We start from the raw sequence: 24234 nt of genomic DNA on the forward strand, positions 1-24234 counted from the left end.
ATGTGTGAACTGTTGGGCTGCACGATAGGTCATATGTGGATAATAGTTATTTTAGAAAAGCATATAACCGCGGCTTTACATTTAAAATGCCTATTTTACTTTTCCTGTTAGACACGTCCGCCTCTATGAATCAGCGCACTTATTTGGGTACGACGTATCTGGACGTTGCTAAAGGCGCGGTTGAGGTCTTTATGAAGGTAAATAATGATTTTACCCCGACCTTTTTCAGCACGTATGCACCTTTGGTTAGCTTAGGGTTCCTTGGGGAAGATAGGTCAAAATTAATATATGTTGTTTTGGTTTTCTTTTTTGACAGCTGCGTGCCCGAGACCCGGCTAGTAGAGGCGACAGGTACATGCTAGTTACATTCGATGATCCACCATACGGAGTGAAGGTAATTAGCAACTGATGCCATTTTTACATTTTACAAGCCGTTCGTATTTTTCTGTCAGTGAGATTTTATTGTCCTTCTGGTTTGTAGTCAGTGTTGGGCGGCTTCCCGGTGGCAAAAAACGGCAAATTAGTGCTCCAAATACTGACAAACGCGGAGCTGCACTGCCTCCGAACATCCAGCAGACATTTTGCTTTTGTGTTGAGAAAAGTCTCGGGCGTTGAGATGGAGGCGTGGAGATTTATTATCAGCTATGACGTCGCTCTTTTTTTAATATAACAACGTGTAGACTGGTCAAAGAGCCCGCCGATCACTTTTTACCCCGCCCCTTGCATCAGTCACGCATCGCCATTGGCCAATCTGGGCTGAAAGTTGATAAGCCCTCTTCATCATGAGATCTCTTTTTTTTGTATTTTTATGAGTTTGCTCATGTTCTCATTATTCATATTATAATTATTTGTCATCCCGATACGAGTGATCGTCATGTCCTTGCATAGGAGCAGTAGTCTTCATACATGCACAGACACACAGGAACAAATAAATACAGCGTGGGAATCACTGCGATAATTTCACGGGGTTAATATCAACAAAGGTTTCCTGACTATAATCTATTGACATGTTTTATGACCAGACACATATCTCCATCTGATCTTTTCATTCCCAATAAAATACAATCCACATGAACCCCTAAGGTCCCTGGTGTGCTTCAGTGGCTGCTCTCTACACTATATTAGGTCTCTCCAGGCTTCCATAACTCTGTCTACAAACCACACTCTACTACTCAACACAGCGTGCAGGGAGCTTACTCCGTCTTGTGCCATCACTGCCTGGAGAAAACAGAATAGTTTGCATGCCTCACTACCAAGAAGCAAAATGCTCAAAGCTGAAGAGTTAATAAATGTACAAAAGCATATGTTAGAAAGCATCGCTCAGCTCACAGTGTGATGACAAATTACTTCCACATTTCAGTTCTTTATAATCCTCTCAAAAGCTGAGTTACTGTTTACTCTGAACTGTTCAAACAGCAGCGGTGTTTTTAAAGACACTGAAACCAGAAGTGAGATTCTGAAATCATATCTCATGATAATTAAATGCAAACTATGTGACACAGTATTTTATGCTCCATCTTCATATGCCCAGTCATTTGGATAATATACTTAAAATCATTATTTATTATTCAAACTAATTCAAGGTTTCAAAAAAGCTTATTTTAAATTTAAAACATTCAACTCACTACTATTAATCTAGTTATACTTTTGACTACTGTGTAATTACTTTTTCGCCAGAATGCTAGTTTTTATACTTCTGTAACTTTATCGTCTTGTGAAATAGGTTGTAAAATGTAGTGAAGATGGGCAGCTCGGAATTTTTTGTTTTCCTGTTACAAAATGTCTGTTACAATTAGCAGCTGTTTGGTTTAACGCAGTAAACGTCTTTTCTATTGGCATATTTAGAGGTTTAAAAAAATAAAAAATTCATATACAAGCAATATGTGTTAAGTAACACAGCAACAGTTTGGATGGGATAATGGAAGCAAGTACAAAGTGCAAGTTTACACAATATCAGTTTATTTGTACTTATAAAATCATGCATTTTTAAAAATGGCATTTATTTGAGTAAAGCATACGGCTACAATTTCTCATTCATGCATATTAATGTGTCATGTATAAGCGATGCGATGTATGCCATTTGCTGTTACTGATGCTACACCCTACACATATTTCATGCATACTATATGCATGAAATATATAGAAGAATTTTTTTTTTTAATATGGTAAAGGATTTTTTGCATTTGCTGTTGCATCACTTAAGTTATGAACTACATAATTTTTCTGACAAACATGCTACAAACTTTACCCGAGTCATTTAGACAGCCGTTAGCACATGATTCTCCTTATGGCGACCTGATATGTTTAATATGCTGCTGAGAATATAGCCCAGAAGAAGCGTAGTATAGCTTTTATTTTGGAAAGATGAGTGATTTCTTGATCAGATATTTTTTATTATTTTGTTGTTTCAGCAACATTAAATTTAAAAACTGTACTTCTGAGTTAAAATATATATTTATATTTTAATAAATGACAAATTAAAAAGGCATCAACATTTTTTTGTATCGAAAAAAAAAAAATCAAACCGTGACACCAAAGTATCGAACACCGAACTGAACCGTGAATTTTGTGATTTTGTGTATCGTTTCACCCCTAATATATATATATGTGTGTATATATATATATATATATATATATATATATATATATATATATATATATATAACTACAATTTTTTAAAAACAATATAAAAGTTGTATGTCAATTTAAAGCTCTCACAATCAGTAATCAAAATTAACTGAACAATTAATAACCAAGTGTAATGGTAAAGGTGGCACTAACAGCAGCTCTGTATGATGTCAGTGAGCTCATATCTCCAATCCAGTCTTTAAGTGATGACGTATGAAACCTGCTTCTTTCCAAACTACTCTGCGTTTATTAAGGCTGTTGTGTTTTTAACATGTTTTAATGCTTTTTATCTTGTTCTATTTAATCTGAACAAGCCCGTGAAAAAAGGCAGGGATCACTGTCGGCCTCTCTCAGTTTTATTACCACTGTTTATTTTAAAGCTCAGTTTTTAAATCCTTACGATGTCACTACAGCCCAGCTCACACAGCAGTATATTAATGACTAACCTCGTATTGTGGATGGATTATCTCAGTTGTTCTCCTGACTGAAGTTTGGTCCGTTTACAGTATCCTGCCATGCGACTGCATTTGTCTCCAACCATCAGGAACCCCCACATTAACTTTTATCGAGTGGAAAAAAGTTAGCGTTCATCCTCCAGCTTCACTGTGTTTATATTATGCTAACATAGCTGTGTAGCTAGACACCACGTAGCACATTATTATATACCAGCTAGTCCAACTTCAGTAACCCTACAAACGTCACTGCTGTTTAGTTTTCTCTCTTCATTTATGTTGGAAGTGATAGCAGAGCTGTATGTTTTAATTTGTTTCAGAAATCTCTCAGTCAGAACATGCTATACCATGTTTAGGTGGAAACTAGCGAGCTAACTTCCTGCTAACTTCTAAATCTGTTAAATTGAATAAATTCTGTTTTCATGGATGCCTGGATGTAGGGCTGCTCAATTAATCAAATTGTAATCACGATTACAATCTGGGCTTTCAGCGATCATTAAAAATGACTGAGCCGATTATTAGCTCCTCCCTCGTACTTTACTCTCGCGCTGCTCCGTGTGGCAAATCCCCTGGCAAAAATGATAATCACGATTATTTTCACTGAAATTGAGATCTCGATTATTTGACGATATTTATTTAACAATAACAATGTATTGAATAATGACTTTAAAGATTGTCAAAAAAGAATATAAAATAGTATGCAAATACTGATAACAGTGCAAATGTTCGCAATATAAAAAATAAATGAAAAATATAAACATCTATGTTTAGTGAACTTTGCAGTGTTGCTCTGTGGTGCAGCTAAGGACACTGTAGCAAAGTTTACACTCTATGTCTACTTGATCCACGTTTGACTCCGCGAACCAATAATGTTTTCACACCACTGAAGTTTTTTTACCTCTCTTTTCAACCAACAGCAGTCACTCTCCAAATAACTTCTGCTTAGCTTTCCGAGCTTCCCTCGGGTCCTCTTAATCAGCGGTCCCCAACCCCCGGGCCTCGGACCGGTACCGGTCCGTGAGTCGTTTGGTACCAGGCCGCGAGAGTTGAGGCTCAGGTGTGAAATGTATATTTTTCAGGGTTTTTATCGGTTTTCAGCGTTATTTTGTTATCGTTTTTATCGTTTACTTGGTTTTCCTTGGACTTTTCGTGTTATGAATAAATTTTCTTTTTTTCGGTACCGGTACTAGTTTTATTTTATTGTATTTATCCGCGACACCTTAAAGGCCGGTCCATGAAAATATTGTCGGGCATAAACCGGTCCGTGGCACAAAAAAGGTTTGGGACCGCTGCTCTTAATTGTTGTGACGCGTGTTCGAAATGCAGAGAGGTGCGCTCGATTTGCCACACGGAGCAGCGCGAGAGTAAAGTACGAGGGGGGGGCTAATAATCGGCTCAGTCATTTTTAATGATCGCTGAAAGCCCAGATCGTAATCGTGATTACAATTCGATTAATTGAGCAGCCCTATCTTAAACTGCTTATTTTAGAGCGTGAAAGAAATGAAAGCACCTGCCAAGGACCAGTATAAGTATTTTGAACTCTCTGTTAAAGCTGCATTGATGAATAATCCAAAATTAGCTGATCAATTAATAACCAGTTCTAAAATAAGTCAAAGAATAAAAATATGAAGTTGGAAATGACCCTGATCTCATCTTATTAAAGATTGTGTGTAATTTTCATATGGTTGTTATATTGCTATCTATAGGACTCAGATTATGCTACTTGTATTCACAGTATTCACCATTAGGGATGGGTATCGTTTAGGTTTTATCCGATACCGGTGCCAAACCGGTACTTTTGAAATGGTGCCGGTGCTTAAACGGTGCTCAAACCGGTGCTTAAAGAATGGAGAACACAAAATTGGTCCAAAACCTCTCACGTTCAGCTGGTTTTTGTAAAAAGATAACAATGTTAGCCTTTTCTGCAGCTATGGGGCATATATGGTATCACTCTTGGCTGGAAGCAGTGCTTAAACAATGGAAAAAACACAAACTTTATCCAAAAACCTCTCATGTTTAACTGTTTTCCACTTTTTCTTTGGTCATTTTAGCCTTTTTGGCCAGGGTGAAGGGAGTATCTGCCATCAAACAAGAGGACAGCCGCATGTAGCTATGATGATGTTTGCTAGTTCACCTTACATGCATTAATGTAATAACGTGGTTAGCCTACTCAACGTAAATTACACACGAACAACATTAAGCTACTGACCCAGAGAAGAACGGCTGCTGCTGCCATCATCATCCGTCATCATTTCTGCTACACTGGCAGGGCTAGGGGCCAGGACTCTCCTCTTCGGGTTTTTGGGGGATGTTGCTAACTCCGGGTCCGATAACAGGCACCGCACCCGCAGTAGACGTGCTCGGTGTGAGGTCTCGCAGGCAAGCTATCAAATACGGCGCATTTCTGGGCTTTTAAAAAAAACGTTATGCGTTGCCACGTGTTTCATCGGATTTGAGGTGTTACCTCCTTTGACAATATCACAGTATCAGCTTAAAGCACTTGTTGCAGGCTGCTGAGTTTGTATATTTTGCTGTGAAGTACAACCAGACTTTTGACCGCTTTGCCTTGGGCATTTTTAATCTGTAGCTCTGCTCTAACAGAACGTACGTACCTGGACCCGCCTACTATCCTCGGAAACGTAAAATGATTGGCTAGAATCTAAAGTGTATCACAGCTCAGGAAAAAAAAGCACCGAAATAAAGCACTGAAATGTGCGCTGCTTTTTGGTTTGGTTACGCACCGGATACCGGTACTCATCCCTATTCACCACCAGTTATAGATTAAAACAATCCAAAACATGATTCTCACCCCCCCACCACTCAGAAGCACCCAGGTGCTGAAGTGCTTTTTCCTCATTCTAAAGTCTACCCTCAGCTTCATCCTGCTCTTCCTCTCTTTGTCTTTGTTGCTGTCCCCTCTTTTATTGCTTTCTTTGTGTGCCGAGGATTACGATAAAGGACAAGGTTATAGTGAACGGAGCTAGTCTGATTGCACAGTTACAGAAGCAATAAATTGTTGATGCAGAGGGAGAGAGAGATGAGGTTGGGTGGGAAGAAAATAGAAATATTCTGTAGTCTGAATTATTGAGTGCACACTAAGCTTTACACTTCTGTCAGGGATGATCGGTGTCTGGGTTACTTTGCTGCTAACCCTCTTGAGTGTTTTTAGTGAGGTTTTCTTGTATAACTGCCCAATATTCATCTAATGTCATTCACATAACAGTGTGCTGTGTAGAAATTCCATCTAAATCGTGGCTTTGGAGTCATATCTCATGTTAATCCAAAAATCTACCCACTGGCTTGATTCGAAGCATTCGTGTTCACCCCAGCAATTCAAGCTTCTTTTTTTATTCTCTCTCTGTCTCTTCCCCTCCCTCTCCTAGCAAAGGAAGTGGTAAGCTTGCAGGTCATCCTTAGATTAAGCATGAATCTGCAGCGGTAAAGCACTTGACCCCGCTGGAGAAAAGTCCAAGTGCAGTTACACACTCACATCCTCTCTTAGCAGTATCTCTCTGTCACGGAGGACAGGCAGCGCTGGGAAGTGTATTTTTGGATGCTTGTCATGTATGAAATTAGACCTTTTCTGAAAGGCAACTTGCAGCTCAAACGTGGGTGTGAGTTTCAACAATGTTATCTTCTATTTCCAGAACTTCACATTACCTGATCAAATTTTATAGTTACAATTAAGCCACGGTGCAAAGAGTCAGTGAAACTGAAACTCCTCTTACCAAAGGGTCAGTTTGAGCTTTTCAGTGAACACAATTTGCTGTGTTTTTTTCTTTCTTATAATGACTTGATCTAACTATGTGTGGGTGTGAGTCTTTTTTGCAGAACAGTGACTTCAGACCTCCTTCGCTACTGCTTGTGCCTTTAACACATGTCTCTGCACTGCTTGTGTTTCAGGCCGGCTGGAAGGAGAACCATGCCACTTTCATGTGCGAGCTGAAGAATCTGCAGGCGTCCGGGCTCACAACATTAGGACACGCTCTTCGCACCGCCTTCGACCTGCTTAACCTCAACCGCCTCATCTCGGGAATCGACAACTACGGGCAGGTGTGAAAGGTTTCAGAGTTATTGAAACAGAACTTGTTTCATTGTTTGTTATGGATGTTAACACAACACTGCATAGTTATTTTTAAGCCCTTTTTCGAGCATCCATGTTCCCCACAGATTCATTCATAGGGAGAGCCACAGTACGCATGAGCAAAGTCGCACTTCACGTTGTATACATCAAGTCTAGTAAAGCAAAATCCCAATTTATGTTTACATGATCTGCAAAGGTGGCCCAGATTATTGTGTGTAGTGTGAGGTTTATTTTCCTTGTTCCTCTTTGTGTATAGTTTTCAGTTACTTGGCAGTCTGTTTGTGATAATATGGCAACAAAATGTGACAAGTCAGGAAAAATCCCAAATCTGTTAGTGCTACATACTCAGAAATTTACAATAACTACGCATTCATGTCATCAATCTTAAATAGAAATTCAGAAACAGTGGTGTAAGTGTTGCAGGATGGTGATTTATCTGCAGAGTAATACAGGCGTAGAGCAACTTTGCTTTTATATCCGAATATACCCTATAGCTGGCAACCATTTGAGGCAAGTCTCCTATTGTGAAGAGACTTGTCACAGTAGGGTTGCGTAGACAGACTCACACTGATTGCAATGCGTTGCCACTTTGTCTGCATTTCTAAATTAGACAGCAGTTATTTGTGAAGCTTTCACAGTGTGGCTGAGAGCGATTGCAGTCGGTCCCAATCAGATCCTGATGGTTTTGAGACAGGTACCCCACCAGGTGACTTATGCAATTTACTTGTGATAAAAAAGAAGTTGCTACAACTACTTGCAGTTTTTTCAAAAGCAAAAATGTTGAGTGCAATTTCCTATTCACAAGGAGGTTGCTATCCTACTTTTACTTTCATGTGAATGAGCCATTAATCATGAGTCTGAAATTACCTCACTCAACAGTACTGAGTGTCTCACCACAGGAATCTTGTGTAGTGGGGCTGACTGATGCAGTTAAAGTTGCCCATTAGTGCATGACGTCTTGGAGTTTGGGATGAAATCTGACTGAGTGAAGCCATTTACTGTATAGCACATTTCCACCATCCTGTGCTCCGACTCTACATCTGCACAGACATTCATCAAAAAAATCGTCTCTCTTTCTTCTCATCCTCTCTGTCACCTGCTCACATACTGGCTCCCACTGAATATCAGCCTATAAATGAAACCAGAAACACAGGACTGTGACCAGATCACACTGGAATCTGTTACTGTTTGCTAGGGGAGAAAAAATCAGGACAACATAGTCAGTAGTCTATGTCATAGTCATAATCAATATTTTGCGTGGCAATATTGTAACAATACTAGACACCAAATATTGATATTTTATTAAGTAAAATGTGATATTTTTGATATATAATAGATATCATACCATGGAATATCAATATTTGCCTAATAGGAGGCAACTTTTCTGCAAACAGTTGCAGGCGGAGGTGTGCTCTGGTGCAGGTGTGCCACAGCGGTCAGTGGAAGGATACGGCAGTTTCTCTGTGAATTTCCCATTACGTGGTAGCGCACTCGGTGCTTGTTTAGGGGTTTTTTTCGCTGTAAAAAGAAGTTTTCTTCCCACGCACAACGGACGTTAATGTTTTTGTCACTTTTTATGGAATCAAACTCAAAATAAGGTCAGTACTTCCACGCTTTAAACGCTGCACGCTCATACTCTCTCCCGCACTCGATATATTATCCATTGTTAATCTGCGCACAGCTGTTGTCACGAACGTCGCACTCGCTTATGTCATTGTCATGAGACATTCTCGCAAAAAAAATCACGGTTTTAGTAACGCAGCGTTCCTACAGGAAAGTAACGGTAATCTAATTACCGTTTTGCAATAGTAATCCCTTACTTTACTCGTTACTTGAAAAAAGTAATCAGATTACAGTAACGCGTTACAAGTAATGCGTTACAAGTAACGCGTTACTGCCCATCTCTGGTCATTAGTCGGATTGAATCTTGGTAAATGAGCACAATTTGAGGGGACTCGACTCAACTGGCTGTATTCTGGTTATCTTCAAAAAGAACAGGAAAGTTTCAGAGTGCAAATTATATAAATGAATTTCTGTCTGTTTAGAAACGAACATATGTGGGATTTATGACACTTTATTACAGGTAATGGTTGTATTATCAGAAACATATTGGATGTATTCAACACCTTGACTCTGTCTTATGGCAGCATTTATGGCAGGTTTTAGTGACAGTGTCGGTGTGCTCGACAGTCTCATTTTACACCATGCCTCATATTATCATGTAGGAAATGTTTTAAACCTATTGATTTGATTTGATTTGATTTGATATATCTTTATTAGTCCCACAAGGGGAAATTTCATAATTTCATAAGGCTGCCGACCTATTGCATGCAATGGCGGCACCATCTTACCCTCCGACCATACATACATGACACAAAACATCACATGGGGAAGACAGGTCAGAGGGGTATAACATGGAAAAGCACAACATGAGGAAAGATAAGGAGATAAAAAAATAACTCCCCCCAGACTGAGCTCCAACAGGGAGATCAGTTTGAGAACAGAAAAAAACACCTCTGCACATAGCACATGAAAAAAAAACTCTTAATACACCAAAGAAACACATGACAAGCAACAGGGGTGGGTAAAGGGTGAGAGACAGCCGATTTAGACAGTACATCCGGGCCTGCGTGCGCTGGTCTCCTTGATCCACCGTCAGCATCGGAAGGGAATAAGCGTCGAAGGCGTTTGGAAAGGCAAGGCAAGGCAAGTTTATTTGTATAGCACAATTCAACAACAAGGTGATTCAAAGTGCTTTACAGAGACATTAGAAACAAGAACAAATAAAAAGCATGATTTAAAATTGATTAAAACAAGCAAATAAACTAACTAACTAATTAACAAACAAACAAACAAACAAACAAACAAAACAGTATATAAAATCAAAACAGATAAAATCAGAACAGTAGATAAAATCAGTAGTTAAATGTAAGTTTTGAAATTTAAGCTTAAAGTGTGGATTTGGTGCTTTATTCAAATGCAGCTGAGAACAGGTGAGTCTTCAACCTGGATTTAAATAAACTGAGTGTTTCAGCTGATCTGAGGCTTTCTGGGAGTTTGTTCCAGATATAAGGAGCATAAAAGCTGAATGCAGCTTCTCCGTGTCTGGTTCTGACTCTGGGAACTGATAAAAGACCGGATCCAGATGACCTGAGGGATCTGGATGGTTCATACTGGGTCAGGAGGTCATTGATGTATTTTGGTCCTAAACCATTCAGAGCTTTATAGGCCAGCATCAGAACTTTAAAGTCTATCCTCTGACGGACAGGCAGCCAGTGTAAGGACCTCAGAGCTGGACTGATGTGGTCCACTTTTTTGGTCTTAGTGAGGACTCGAGCAGCAGAGTTCTGAATGAGCTGTAGTTGTCTGACTGATTTTTTAGGTAGACCTGTAAAGATGCTGTTACAGTAATCAAGCCTACTAAAGATGAATGCATGGACTAGTTTTTCCAGGTCCTGTTGAGACATCAGATCTTTTATCCTTGATATATTCTTGAGGTGATAGTAAGCTGACTTTGTTATTGTCTTAATGTGTTTTTCTAAGTTTAGGTCTGCATCCATCACTACACCCAAATTTCTCGCCTGGTTTGTGGTTTTTAGATGTATAGATTGAAGTTCTCTGGTGACCTGTAATCGTTTTTCTTTGGCGCCAAAGACTATTACCTCAGTTTTGTTTTTGTTTAGCTGGAGAAAATTGTGGCACAACCAGTCATTGATTTCCTCAATGCATTTACCAAGAGCCTGTACAGGGCCTCGGTCTCCTGGTGACATTGTGATATATATTTGTGTGTCATCTGCATAGCTGTGATAGTTTATTTTGTTATTGTTTATAAAGGGAGGAGGGATGAGTGATGAGTGTGTGCATATCAGTATATGTATGTGTGTGTGTGTCCAGAGTTCAGCTGAGACAGTGTCCTTCGCCCTGCTAGGCTAAGTAAACAGTCTTCCAGCCAACCCAGGTGGCCTTGCATGGAATGGGAAGGAACAGTCTAAACTAGAGCTGGGCGATATAAGATTTTTTTCATATCACGATATGTTTTTTTCATTTCAGGCGATAACGATATCCATCACGATATAAGCCAAATAACTATATTTGTAAGATTTAAATGTGCCGTTGCTCACAAGTAAAATGTGAAATAATCAGCAGCTTGTTTTGATTTAAATATTTATTTCCCATAATAAGTTCAACAGGGTAGATGTACTCAAGGAACATGAGACTTTTTCAGATAAATAAAGGCAAATATTGCAAACTACACAAAAGGCAGCCGCTAAAGTGTTTAAGTTTCAAAATAGAACAAACGAAACAGACTAAATTGTCAATTCCACTTAGAAACAAAATATTAATTCTAAAAATAAATCTTAGTTTGTTTTACAGAAGATCAGACAAAATTGACTAACTTTTGTCAATATCAAATAAACTGAGAACTAAAAGGAAATTCTCAATCTCTATTTGTTGTATAGCTTAGCTTTTCAAACAGTTTTAACAGTTACTTTAGTCTGACAAAAGCCGAATGATGAATTAGAGCTTCCAGTCAGAGATTGAGCATGCACCGCTTTATTGTATTTCCAGACTTGCTTTTGGCACAATTTACAGTGCGCGCTACTCTGTTTTTGTCAGACTTGAAATAGCCGAAATACCTTCACACTACGGAACTTCTCTGGCTCTTCCGTTCGACAATCTCTCCGGCATTGGAACCATCATCTGTTTTCTCTTCAGTAACCTTCGGTCACGCTCGGTTGATTTTTCTCTAGTCAGTCATTTCCTCCATTACCGCTGGCTGCTTCCCAAACAAATACACATGTGCGGCACGTAACAAGTCACGTGACGTGACGCTGCGGCTGTGATTGGTTCGGCTCTGCGCTACTTAATTTGGATTGGCTGTTGTTCTTTTTTTTGTTTAAAGAGGACAAGAGAGATGAGGCCTATCGCAATAGTTTAACTTTTCTATCGAGGGAAAGTTATTTCGCAATACATATCGTTATCGTTCTATTGCGCAGCTCTAGTCTAAACACAGTCGTTATCAGGGTGTTTTTTGTTCGGCTCCAGCCTTGCGACCGCAGCTGGCGCCGAGAGGGTATCCGCATGAAGTGATGGTGCTTTTTACTTTAGTGCGAACAACTCATATGAATTTCAAAGCTGTTCTAACAGTCCAACACTGGTCTCTCAATCTCCCGTTGGAGAGCCGTGAGCTTTCTATGATGTTATCCAAACTTAAGTTCCGCGATGTTGTCATTCTTTTTGCTCAAAGAGCAGGTTCTGAGAACTCACGACCGCAGTGCACTTCCCCAAGATGTGATCGAATTTGCGCTCAAAGGTGTTATTTGAGCTAGCCCCTCCAGATGTAATCCAGTTTTTCACTCAGAGGTCTTGTTCTGAGTATTCACGGCAGCCGTAAGCCTCTCCAAGATCTTCTCCGTGCTGTACTCAATGAGCCCATTTTGAGAAACTCACGCCTCGTCCCATCATTTCAATCCCAGCGGGCAGCCTTGTGGGGGTTTGAACAGCCGGTTCCGCTTCCTTAATTCTTCGATAAGCCAGGGCCAAGCCAGCTCCGATCAGCACGAACCCTGTTATCATGGTTCTGAATAGGTAGATATCTTCAGCAGTCAGGCTCACCCGAGCCCAGACTTCTCGTTCAGAAGGGGTGTCAATTGCATTCAGAGACCAGTTGATCAAATCCATAATTCTCTTTTAGGTTTTAGAGAACAGACTGTGAGAGAGTGTTCCAGGGAAAAGTAATACAAAAAACACAAGACTAGACAAGGACATAAGAGGCTAAGCAGGGAAGCTAAGGGAGAGGAGGAGGAGGAGAGGAGAAAAGTGCAACCGCCTTCGTCAAGAGCAAGAGCAGAGATGCACTCTCGAACCTGAATTGATTAAGCACCAGAGGCATGCACAGTCTTAATCTTGTGCATTCCTACTGTTTAATGCATCTGCATGCAGTTCACAGCTTTTGTGGAGTTGAAGGTGGAAAAATGGATTCACACATTCTGCCCTTGTGTGTTTGCTTTAAACTGTTAGTCAGTGATATAAATGCATTGTCTTAAAAAGAAATTATGGGACACAATAGTGCTTTTAACACACTGATGTAGTTTTGAATTGATTTTACCCTGTATGTTTTTTGATGTTTTAATTTAGGTTTGCTTGTTTAAGCTGCTCATGTACTAATCAGGTGACCAAGGGCAGGTCTACCAGAATAATGTGAAAGGAGAAGTGGATTTTACTCATTTTAACTTTTAAAGAAAAGTACAAAAATGAATAGCGGAGTCTGATATGTGTTTATAACCGAGACATTTTATGGCTAAACCCAAATTAAGACTTAAGTTGGAGTAAATGTAACTGAAGTAATAAGAGGAAGACATCATGTACCTGGAGACAACATGGAGAATAGAGACTTTTGCCTAATCCACTCGACCTCACTTCAGTTAACCCAGTCATCTTCTCGTCAAGTACATCTTTTTTCTAAACCCCTGCTCTAAGGCACAGATGGATTACTACGCTCGGGCAGTGACCCGAGTTCTGTGCATCAGGAGCGTTTAAATCTACTTAAGCATTCTCTGTGTGTTTGAATTAGATGAGGCTGACCTCTGCAGCGCAGTACTAAAGGCCTCTGTCCTTATTAACAAGGAACACACGGACGCTTTGCACCTTACAGATTCACCCACACACAAAGAAAAAGATTACATGTAGTTTCTGTGGGATGGTAATTCCATAATGATTCCTGCATCTTAGTAGATGTCTGTTTAAACGGTTTACCAGCATTTTGCAATTAGGTGAAGCGTGCAACGTGTAACGGTTGTGCTATTAGGTTCACATGTGTTACCAATTTTATGATCCTTTTCATCCACAGAGCCCTGAACAGTGAGTTGGAATGCAAAGAAAAAAAAGAAGTCAGAGTAGTGAAAATAAATGGCCTCAGTGTTTTTTTCCATTTAGTATTGAACTTGGAATTAATTGCTGAATGTTATCGTTTCCCTCTCAGGGCCGCAACCCATTCTTCCTTGAGCCATCTGTGATCATCACCATCACTGATGGGAACAAGCTCACGCACAGCTCGGGAGTGCCAGATGAGGTGAGAGCACAAACAAATGCAGTGGCACTACCATGTAGTATTTATACAGTGATTCCAGCTGGGCCTGTTGTACACACATGTCATACTTTGAGTCGCTGAAGCCATCTGAAGGTTAAGATCTGTAAAACGAGCGACCTTTTGCATTTCCACTTATTAACTTGCTCTCCTACTTCATTCTTGTCTGCTGTGTAGCTGCACCTGCCTCTGAATTCTCCCTTGGCTGGCAGCGAGCTGACCAAAGAGCCTTTTCGCTGGGACCAGCGTCTGTTTGCATTGGTACTGAGGCTGCCAGGAGCAGCTACACCAGATAATGAGCAACTTGGTAGTGTCCCCACGGATGAGTCTGCAATCACCCAGATGTGTGAAGTTACTGGAGGTTTGTCATGTTTTCCTATTTTCATTCATTCACTGTGTGTCTGCAGTCTTTGGGGTAGAGTCCACAATAAATTCTCTTATGCCTGATCGGCGTGTGTCTTGCTTTTTCCGCTCAGGGCGATCATATTGCGTGCGAACACAGAGGATGTTGAACCAGTGTCTGGAGTCTCTGGTCCAAAAGGTTCAAAGCGGTGTTGTCATTAATTTTGAAAAAAACGGGCCAGATCCGCCTCCAATTGGGGAAGGTGAGTGATCAGAACGCAGCGACCATTAAAAGTTCAAATCCCAGGATGAAGTTTTTCACCTGTTTAAACTTTAAACACAGTAAATGAAATTAAAGGAGAACTGAGTGCATTTTCTAGTTTGGCCAAGTACTTAATGATTAGTTATTTGGATAAATAAACCTTTGATTTGATATGTTTAAGTTGCATTTTATTTAAAATTATCGCTTCATGTTTAAGAGGGCAAAGAATCATTTTTTGAGTGAAAGAGAAACTAGAGATTCCTTGTTGAATGTAGTTTGGATGAATGTGATCAACTAAAATCAAATTCTGTTCTTTCCCATTTGCATATTTTGTTATTTTTTCCCCCGTTCGTGCAAACGTATTCTTATTTGCCTCTTAGCTCATATCAGTCAACGTGGCGTGATCCTGCCAAGTAGAACAGTTAGTATCAGCCCGCTTATTGTTTTCTTTTTTTTTTGTTTTCCAGATAATTCTGTGGACTCAAATCGGCCTGTGTCATCCTTCGGCCCACAGCCATGGCACAGCTGCCACAAACTCATCTATGTGCGACCAAACCCAAAGACTGGGGTGCCAGTCGGGCATTGGCCCATACCAGAGTCCTTCTGGCCGGACCAGAACTCTCCAACCCTAGTGAGCAGAGAAGCTTCAAAATACCTCAGCAGCCTTCTTAGTCTGTCTTTCAGATTACATCTTATAGTGTTTGATTATATGTCAATATTTGTATTGTGTAGCTTTATGGACACGCAAACTCTCTTACTTCCTTTCTCTTTTATTGGCACCAGTTTTTTTCTGTAACACCTTTTAGTAACCGTCCAGTATAATTGCGATTACCTGTAAAACTTTAATGCTTTGTTATATACTGCTGTCATAAGGACGTCAGAGGATTGTGTATCAAAGACAAACACACCTAACAGTTTGCTCATTTCCATCTGCTGCTCACAGCCACCTCGCACTGCTCACCCCGTGGTGCGTTTCTCTTGCGTGGACTGTGAACCCATGGTGATCGACAAGCTTCCCTTCGACAAGTATGAACTGGAGCCCTCTCCGCTCACCCAGTACATCCTGGAAAGGAAGTCCCCACACATGTGCTGGCAGGTAGAGTAAATGCTTCCACGCTCTTCGCCTTGTTTACAAAGTCACAGGTGTTGCCTCGGGGACTTTCTAGAAACCCAGACATAATGAGGTTACTTGCTTAATTCATCATAGCGTTTCACCTTTTTTGGGCTGTTATGAAGTAGTTGTTGGTCACGCCATTAAAGCTCTGTGAATACAGCTTGGCTTCATTTTTAGCAGCTCTGCTTTACCTTCATGTTTTCTCTTGCTGTCCTCAGGTGTTTGTCAGCAGCAGCGGGAAGCAGAATGACCTGGGGCATCCTTTTGGCTACCTTAAAGCCAGCACCACTCTCACTTGTGTTAATCTGTTTGTTATGCCGTACAACTACCCAGTCCTTCTCCCACTCCTTGGTGAGACATATTGTAGTAAATTTGTCTTTAGGGTGGCCTAAAAAACCCCCAAAACTATAACTTCTGGGTCAGTAGGCCTGAGCTGACATCATATTTAAAAGCTCTCCTTTTCTGGGACACCTCATCATCTCCAGTCATGACAAGTATCAGTCTAACAACACAGAACATCATTAAAAGGTTTATCTTTAACAATTCTGTACAAGACATGAATATTGTCTGGGTCTTTATGTGTGTTTCAAAGCTTGTTGTAGACTTACCATCATCATCCTCAGTACTGATGCATGTGGATCAGTGGGTCTGCTGCAGCTGGACACTGATGCAGATGCTATAATCTCTCAGACTAACCCACTGCTCATTTTCTCCTTCTCCCTGCAGACGATTTTTTCAAAGTGCACAAACTAAAACCAAACCTTAAGTGGCGACAGGCCTTTGAGATGTACCTGAAGACGATGCCGCCATACTACCTCTTGGTAAATGAATGCAACATCTTTAATGCTGCCTTTAGCTTAAATTGATTTATGGTGTTTTTCTTGTAACTAACATCTTAAATTCTGACAGCCCTTGAAAAAGGCACTGAGGATGATGGGTGCACCTAACCTTATCGCGGACACCATGGACTGCGGACTGAGTTACAGCGTCATTTCTTACCTGAAGAAGCTCAGCCAGCAGGTAAGTCACTTCCAGGCAGTAAAAGAGGTTTTGTGGTGCTTATTGATCGTGATGAAATGTAGAGATCAGACTAAACGACACAAGCGCTGAGGAGACTGAACTGAAACTATAAACTTGTCAAAGACAACGAGCACTGATGCTGTGTGAGGCCTCCGGTTCCATCAAAGGCTTCTTATCTTATTTCTTCTGTTAGTTTAAAGAGTATGTTAAGCATCAAGCAGCGGCGTCTAAGTGGAAGTATTATTCAAGTCATAGTTTGGAAACTCATGCACGCTGACTGGATATTTTCAGGAGTGACAGTCTCACCATCTGCTGCAGATACAGGTGCTGACTATACAGCTATGAGTCCCGTGCTGCCATAATTTAACTATCAAGTGTGGAGCTAAAAGAGTTTCTACATGAGGATATAAAGTCTTTATAAATACTTGTCTTATTTTTTAATATGATTATCTGTGGCTGAAATTATCTGCATGAAAGACTGCCAAGAAATGGAGTGGAGAGATGTCTTCCAAATTATATTTCACTCATTTCACTTTGCTTGTTATCCTCATACTGAGATGTTGTTTTGTTGGCTCGAAGGCAAAAATGGAGTCGGATCGTCTGATTGTGTCGGTGGGGAAAAAGGCTCCGCAGGAAACTGGCATAAAGGTGAAGAACCACTCCAGCTCGCTTTCTCTAGCCCACCGGCGAGACTTTAAGCAGCTGCTGCAGGGAATCACGGGGGAGGGGCCCCTTCGCCTGCCGGACATTAATTTCAAAGAGTTTGCCGGTTTCCAGATCGTCCTGCTCAACAAGGTAGGTTTAGGACAGTCGGACACTTTGTGCAGTGTGTGGCATACTTTCTGTCAGCGGAGAGGGAAAACACAGCGTGTACAGTATTTGGTAGGATTCTTTCTGACTAGATGTGTTTGCAGGATGTAAAGCCTCAAGCTTATCGGAATGCCTACGACATCCCAAGACGGAACCTCCTGGATCAGCTCACACGAATGCGCTCCAATTTGCTGCGGACGTCACTAAAACTGATCCGAGGGCAAGATGAAGGTAAGTCAATACGCAGTGTGTTGCTAGTGGGAGGCAACAACTTAATGAGCTTGCATCATGCGTTTCTTCAGCTGGAATCCGGTGTAGTTACTACAACATTTCATGAAATCATCGTTTTGTGGTTGTTAGATTCCCTGCACAGTATTCCAGTGGCTCAGATGGGAAACTATCAGGAGTACCTAAAAATGATGCCGTCCCCTTTGAGAGAGATTGATCCCGATCAGCCTAAACGGCTGCACACATTTGGGAATCCTTTCAAGCAGGATAAGAAGGTAATGCAGTTTAGCTGCACACAGATGTCTTCACTCCGTATCGCGCCCTTACATTGTGTAACGGTTTCCTCTCTCTGTCTGTTATTCCCAGGGGATGATGATCGATGAGGCGGATGAGTTTGTAGCAGGCCCTCAAAATAAGAAGAGAGGAAATTCCAGTGACTCCAATTCGGGAGCTACTGTGAAGAGAAGGCGGAACATGTCACCGTTGCTGCGGCGGCCGCAGACCCCATCAGGGAACACCAACCATGTGGTGATTGGGAAGAACCTAGCAGGGATTCAGGGGCAGCAGAACCTCCTCAAACCGGGTCCACAGAACAAAGGTAAGATGCGAAGGTAATAACAAAGTATGCTCGAAGGTGGTGAATATGAGGCTCACGCTGTTCATTGTTGCATCATCAGGAGTGGATAGCATGGTGGTCACAGAGAGTAATGGCGACAGCGCTCTCGGGCTCGACTCTGGGGAAATCTGGCCTGCAGAGATGGAAACTGAGGCAGGGAATACATCCTCACCGAGTTTAGAGGAGAACGTTGGGACAGGAGCAGCAGTTCGCGGGGAGGACCTTGGCACGATGGAGGAGAGGCTGGTGGAAGATCATCTAAACGAGCAGCCGCTGGAGGAGAAGCACAACTGTGAACGCCTGAGTCCACAGAGCCAGCTGGATGGCGCTGACGCTGAGCCGGCAGTGCCTGAGATCATTTTCATAGCTCCACTAGACGGCAACCTGGCAGAGCTGCGGACGCGGGTCATCAAGGAGGTCCGCAAACCCGGACGAAGTGAGTGCATTTTTGTTTTTCAACAATATCATAATTAAAGATCTTTACACAAAGAGTGCTTTGCAAAAAAAACCAACACAAAATTCAGAATTTTTCAGCTCTGGCATTGCCGTGTAACGTAAGCGTTACGATTTTATGAAAAGTTTCCATCAAACCACGATGAGCTGGTCCTGATGTTTCACAACAAGAAAAGGAAGAAACAGATTCTCAGTTCATCCAATTCCTCAGGGTTCGATCCAGGAGATGAAACTGCATCACGGCCGCTTACGTACATATTTCAGGGCGTCAGTGGGCAGTTTGATCTCTTGTTAGCAGAGCTGGGAGCTGTGAAATCATTTCAGAGAGCTAACTGTCCTGAATCAGCATCTAGCTGTGTGTCTGATTTATAATAATATTATTTTAGTAGTTGTATATGTGTGTTACGAGGTCACTTGTTACCAAAGGCAGTGGCCTGATTAGTCACATCTGTTCTCATCATCTATTTGCAAAAAAATGGAAAATTCAAGCTTGATTGGAAAAAATGCCAAAAATTATCAAGCAAAATTATGTGGTCTGTGTGAACGGCTACATTAAGAATTGGTGAGTCTCTAAAACATATTTTTCCAGGCCTTCATATTAATAATAGCCAAAAAAGACTGTCAATATGAAAAGAAGCAGAAGCAAAACACAGAACTAAGACTGATGCGTGACAGTCTGTATAGTTTATTAGGAAAAAGTGCAAGTTTTAAAAAGAAATATTTAATTTCAAATAAAAATGATCAATTTCAAGTGCATGAAACACGGACTTATTCAGACGACGTTGGAGAAAGTTCAAAAGAGTTCCTCAAACCTTTTCAGATTTTTTTGTTTGCTTAAAATATTTGTGTTAGTGTTTGTAGTGGACGGTCGGACATTCTGGACAATATTGTGATTTAAATTATCACAGTTGATTTTTATTGATTTTTTGGTTCTTTTTCAGCTTTTGTTGACAGATACAGTGAAGAAATGACAGGAAGGGACAGCAAAGACAGAGAGGCAGGGGAAGACACGTGGCAAATCACTGAGCTAAACCGGCGCCCGATCACAGTGGATTTATTGAACTTGAAAACATTGTCCTTTCAACAGCGAATTTCTTTGCATTATACTTCACTTTATCAGGAAGTTGGTACACTGAAAGGCGAGCGCATCGTAGCCAAACACAGCAGCATTCGTCCCATAATGTTTAAATCTTGCCACAGTGAGACTTCTTTAGCTGTTTACATTTAATACTTATTAATCTAAGGTAATCTACGGTTCGTATTCATCATCTGATTATGAGTTCCAGCACAAGCTGATTTCTAGTCATCTGATGAGATTTCAGGGTCCTGATTTTCATCCCCATGCATTTAGTTTTTCATGTGAACTCCCAGATGAAGATGCTCTAAAAAGGTAATTAGACTGAGTGATGCACTTTCTAAAACAGTCTTTGGTCATTGTTGGTGGGGGAATTATGCTGCTGTGCCTTTAAAATGTTCTTTTAAGATAAAATGTTTCCCTTTAGTTCAAAGTTCGGATGAAACGGATGTTAAACCTCTTCAAACACATGAAAACTCTTTTCTCCTTGGGCGTCTGTTAGAGTTATTGTCAGATGTCGTCTTTATGGGGGTAAAGTTAAAGGTCGAAGCTTGATTGTCCTTAATGCTTGATCATATCACACTTTCACATGTTTTAAAATTGGATTCGTTTTCTGATTTTTAGCTTTTTTTCATTACATCAGAGAAGAGGTAGCTGTAGCCCATTTACAGTCTATGTGCACCCAGTGAGGAACACTGCAGTATTTTTTTAAAAAAATAAAACATAATGGATCTGTCAGCTGTGCGGCCAGTAATACAACATTAACAATATGTTTACACATTTTTAAAAACTTTTTTTCATATAAATCCCAAATTGTTTTTGATTTCTCAGCTAAATCAGTCAGAGGTGGCAGAGAAATGTAAAATACTGATTCATTTTATTTCTAATTTGGGGACGTACTGGGAACATTTGAACCGCTTCCTTACCTTGTGCCTTTTCTCAGACTATGATGCAATACTCAGACTACTGCAGCAGGTGAAAGGCCCGCCAAACGTACAGAGGTACTTCATCCAGCACGCCATCAAAGAAGCAATGAGGTAAGAAACTGAGTGGCTTTGAATCTTTTGAAATCCCCGGACAAGCCTGTTAAACAGCGCGTCGCTGCACTGACATACAGTGAGTTCAGTGTTTCTGAGGCACTGCGGCTTCAATGGCATTCATTTCATAGCCCTTTGAATCAAATTCATCTGCAGCACTCTGATAAAGTTTGAGGTTCCCACTGCAGTAAGCTGGAAAAGGAAATCAAATCGATAGTGTGAGCTCCCACCAGCATTACAACTGCACTTGTTCCAAACACCTTGCCGCAGTTCATCTGTGGATTCATCTGTTCTGTCTCTTCTTACACTGATTTCATGTGAGGTTGATGTCGCACAACTCCTTGTTCTTCCTGTTATTGAAAAGTCGTCGCTGTGATCCAAAGTAACATCTAAACATGTCCCGAACAGGTTCAAGAAGCGAGTACTGATCCAGCAGCTGGAGAACGCCCTCACGGAGCTGGAGGAGAAGCAAACAACACCACAGCTTCCCAATGACCATGGCAGGTAGTGACAAAGCCACTTTTGCTTAAATTTTCTTGCCGGCTGGACATCGCAACCCGAAGAGAGGCATCCCTCTAGACCAAGCCTCAGAAATTCCGATTTGGAAACCAGCTTGGGAGAGGAACAAATGCACTGATAGTCCCTGTGCTGTACGTCACATCCTGTTAGAGGCAGAGGGCTTATTCAGAGGAGGGGCCTTGGGGAGCAGCTCCACTGGGGATGAGTACAGACACTTTAAAAATAATCCTCTGACAGATGCCTTAAACACCCATATGGCTTTTGTCTGTATGGGGACGTTGCTCAGAAACCACACATACACTCCATTAGACAGATAACACAGTAAGCCAGCAAAGCAGTGGGTAGACTGGCTTATTGGGATAGTTATGCTAAAAAATAAAAAACAAAACAAAACAGGCCCTTCTTCAGCTGGTCTGAAAAGTGTTTTATGGGTAATAAAATGTGCATTCATGGAAATTCACGGATGGAAGGAGAAATACTGTCCAGAAGCAAGACAAACCCTCATATTTTTTTGTGTTAAATCGGCAACAGGATGCACTTTGTTGTCCATGTTACTGTTGATCAATATGATTATTACTGGTTGCACTGGCATCAGAGGTGGGCAATATGGGAATAGGACTATGAGTGCCATAGTAGCAGAAGTAACAGAAAACAGAGATTTGAGACATCCAAACCTTCAGCATCAGAATCTGTGAGATGTCGGCTTTCAGCCCGACGGCGTGTCCGTGTCCGTGCCATCGGCTGAACAATCCGCGCTTCGTGCAGAATCCGTTTACCTGCTCTCGTTTTCTGTTTTAGCTGTTTGGTGGTTGCTGAAATAATTTTGTGAGCTTTAACCGGAGATTCTGACATTGCTGGTAAAATACATTTGTATTTAAAAATCAATTCAGGATATAATGAATCGATAACGTGTTATTCAAGCTAAAATCGATTTGAATCAGAAAAGTGAGTTTTTTAAACCCACCCTTAGTAGCGATAAAGCGTTGCTTTTCTGGGAATGCATTAGAAATGTGTATTTATGGCTAAATCAGTCAGCAGGCTGCACATTATGGAAAATACTGTGTTCAGTATTGGTGTGTAATAGATTTGAGTCAGTATAGCAAACTCATAGTGTGAATATGACCATATTGCCCAACCCCAAACAGCATTAAATAAGATTCACATATGCCTCACTCATGGCAGCTCCCAACATGTTCTGAACCCACAACCAGCTCCAACCTTTTAAAGCGTGACTTTGAAGGACAGCACCAAGTAGCCGAATCAGTGTTTTTTGTGATAGTTGCACAGAAGCAGCAGTGTTTACTGGTTAAGTGACCGAGGAGCATTCTTCCTCTCACCTGCCATCACAGCAATACAACATGGGTCACTCCTGCAACTCCACAGGCGCACACTCACGCCCGAGTCATCCTCACACCTCAAACGCTCCAGTGGTTCCCCAGCGTAACGCAGTTTTGCATCCAGCAGTCGCCTTTTTGTTGAAGTTGAACCTTTTGCATTTCTCCTCTGCTGCTTTTCAGATGAACCCGGTGTCAGCACTCCTCCTGAGTTCTCCTTGTTTTTACAACAGATGTACACTACTTTTTAATGTTCATAGGGAATAGAGATTATTTTTGTGAAATTGCTTATTTCAGAGTCTAAGAAATATTTTGAAAGACAAATGTTCAAAGCCATTTTTGTAAACTGTTAAAATACATATAAAAAGTGGAAAGTTTTATGAACCTACTTCTTTTTTCATCAAAACAAAAAATAAAAAAAATGATAAAAAATTAAGCCACGGGTAGAACGGTGTTTTGTGCGTCAGACTGTGTAGTTCTAGCTTGAAGTTGGTGTTTTTTTTAAATACTTAAACAGTTGATGAGCACACAGCTCGCTTACTTTCATCTTTTTTATTCAAGCAGTTTTGGTTTAACCCTCATAAAGTCTCTAGAGTCTGTGTTTCTTTTGTAAAGCCTCACTTTTAAACTGAGCAAATGCTGCAGACACAACACTTTCAGTGTGTGTCTGACAGAGTGATGGAGTTGTGGAGCAGAGCTCTGCGACACGCACGGCAGCTGGACCTATTTTCTTGGTGACCCTTTGTCATTGATTACAACAAATTGTAATTTTACAAAGGCCTGCAAACGCTGGAATTGCATTTACACTCAGCAGCCACTTTATTAGGCACGCCTGTTCAACTGCTTGTTATTGGAGGTGTCTTGCGAGCCAATCACACATCAGCAACTCCGCGAATTTAAGCGTGTAGACGTGGTCGAAATGACCTCCTACTTTATGATGCAGCTCATAAACTTGATCCCTGTGTACTTAGTGCAGCTCTGCACATCACACTTGTTCTTGAAAATTGCACCAGTACATCTCCGAAATCTTTTAAAGTCTCAATTTTTAAATTACTTGATTCTTGTGTTTTTATATTAAAGACACATTAGTGAAACAAGCATTTAATATGTACTTTTTCTCCATTTCTGTTCTACATGGTTTGTTAGTTTGCTCCATTTTAACCCAGACTGGAA

At 40.9% G+C, this 24234-nt stretch overlaps 1 protein-coding gene across 1 annotated transcript; it reads left to right on the forward strand.

The window, feature by feature from the left end:
- Positions 1-25: 25 nt before the first annotated feature.
- On the forward strand, positions 26-23311 carry ints6l (integrator complex subunit 6 like). Its single transcript, XM_085368569.1, has 18 exons — positions 26-197; positions 317-394; positions 6984-7133; positions 14147-14236; positions 14429-14612; positions 14728-14856; positions 15323-15486; positions 15799-15951; positions 16188-16320; positions 16696-16790; positions 16879-16989; positions 17569-17784; positions 17904-18030; positions 18160-18302; positions 18394-18625; positions 18705-19079; positions 21115-21208; positions 21617-23311. Exons 1-18 carry the CDS (start codon positions 87-89, stop codon positions 21714-21716), a joined length of 2685 nt encoding a protein of 894 aa, XP_085224695.1. The 5' UTR covers positions 26-86; the 3' UTR covers positions 21717-23311.
- The last annotated feature ends 923 nt before the right edge of the window (positions 23312-24234 follow it).

The sequence above is a fragment of the Diplotaxodon limnothrissa genome, linkage group LG2 (assembly GCF_057381915.1).
Source record: "Diplotaxodon limnothrissa isolate DT_005_m linkage group LG2, D_limnothrissa_male_GT1.1, whole genome shotgun sequence".
NCBI classification, from domain to species: domain Eukaryota; kingdom Metazoa; phylum Chordata; class Actinopteri; order Cichliformes; family Cichlidae; genus Diplotaxodon; species Diplotaxodon limnothrissa.

Excerpts from the sequence above, each read along its gene's own strand:
- ints6l (XM_085368569.1), top strand. The coding sequence starts at position 87 with ATGCCTATTTTACTTTTCCTGTTAGACACGTCCGCCTCTATGAATCAG. Across the intron at positions 198-316 it reads CGGTTGAGGTCTTTATGAAG|CTGCGTGCCCGAGACCCGGC; the intron begins GTAAATAATGAT and ends CTTTTTTGACAG. Across the intron at positions 14,613-14,727 it reads GATGTGTGAAGTTACTGGAG|GGCGATCATATTGCGTGCGA; the intron begins GTTTGTCATGTT and ends TTTTCCGCTCAG.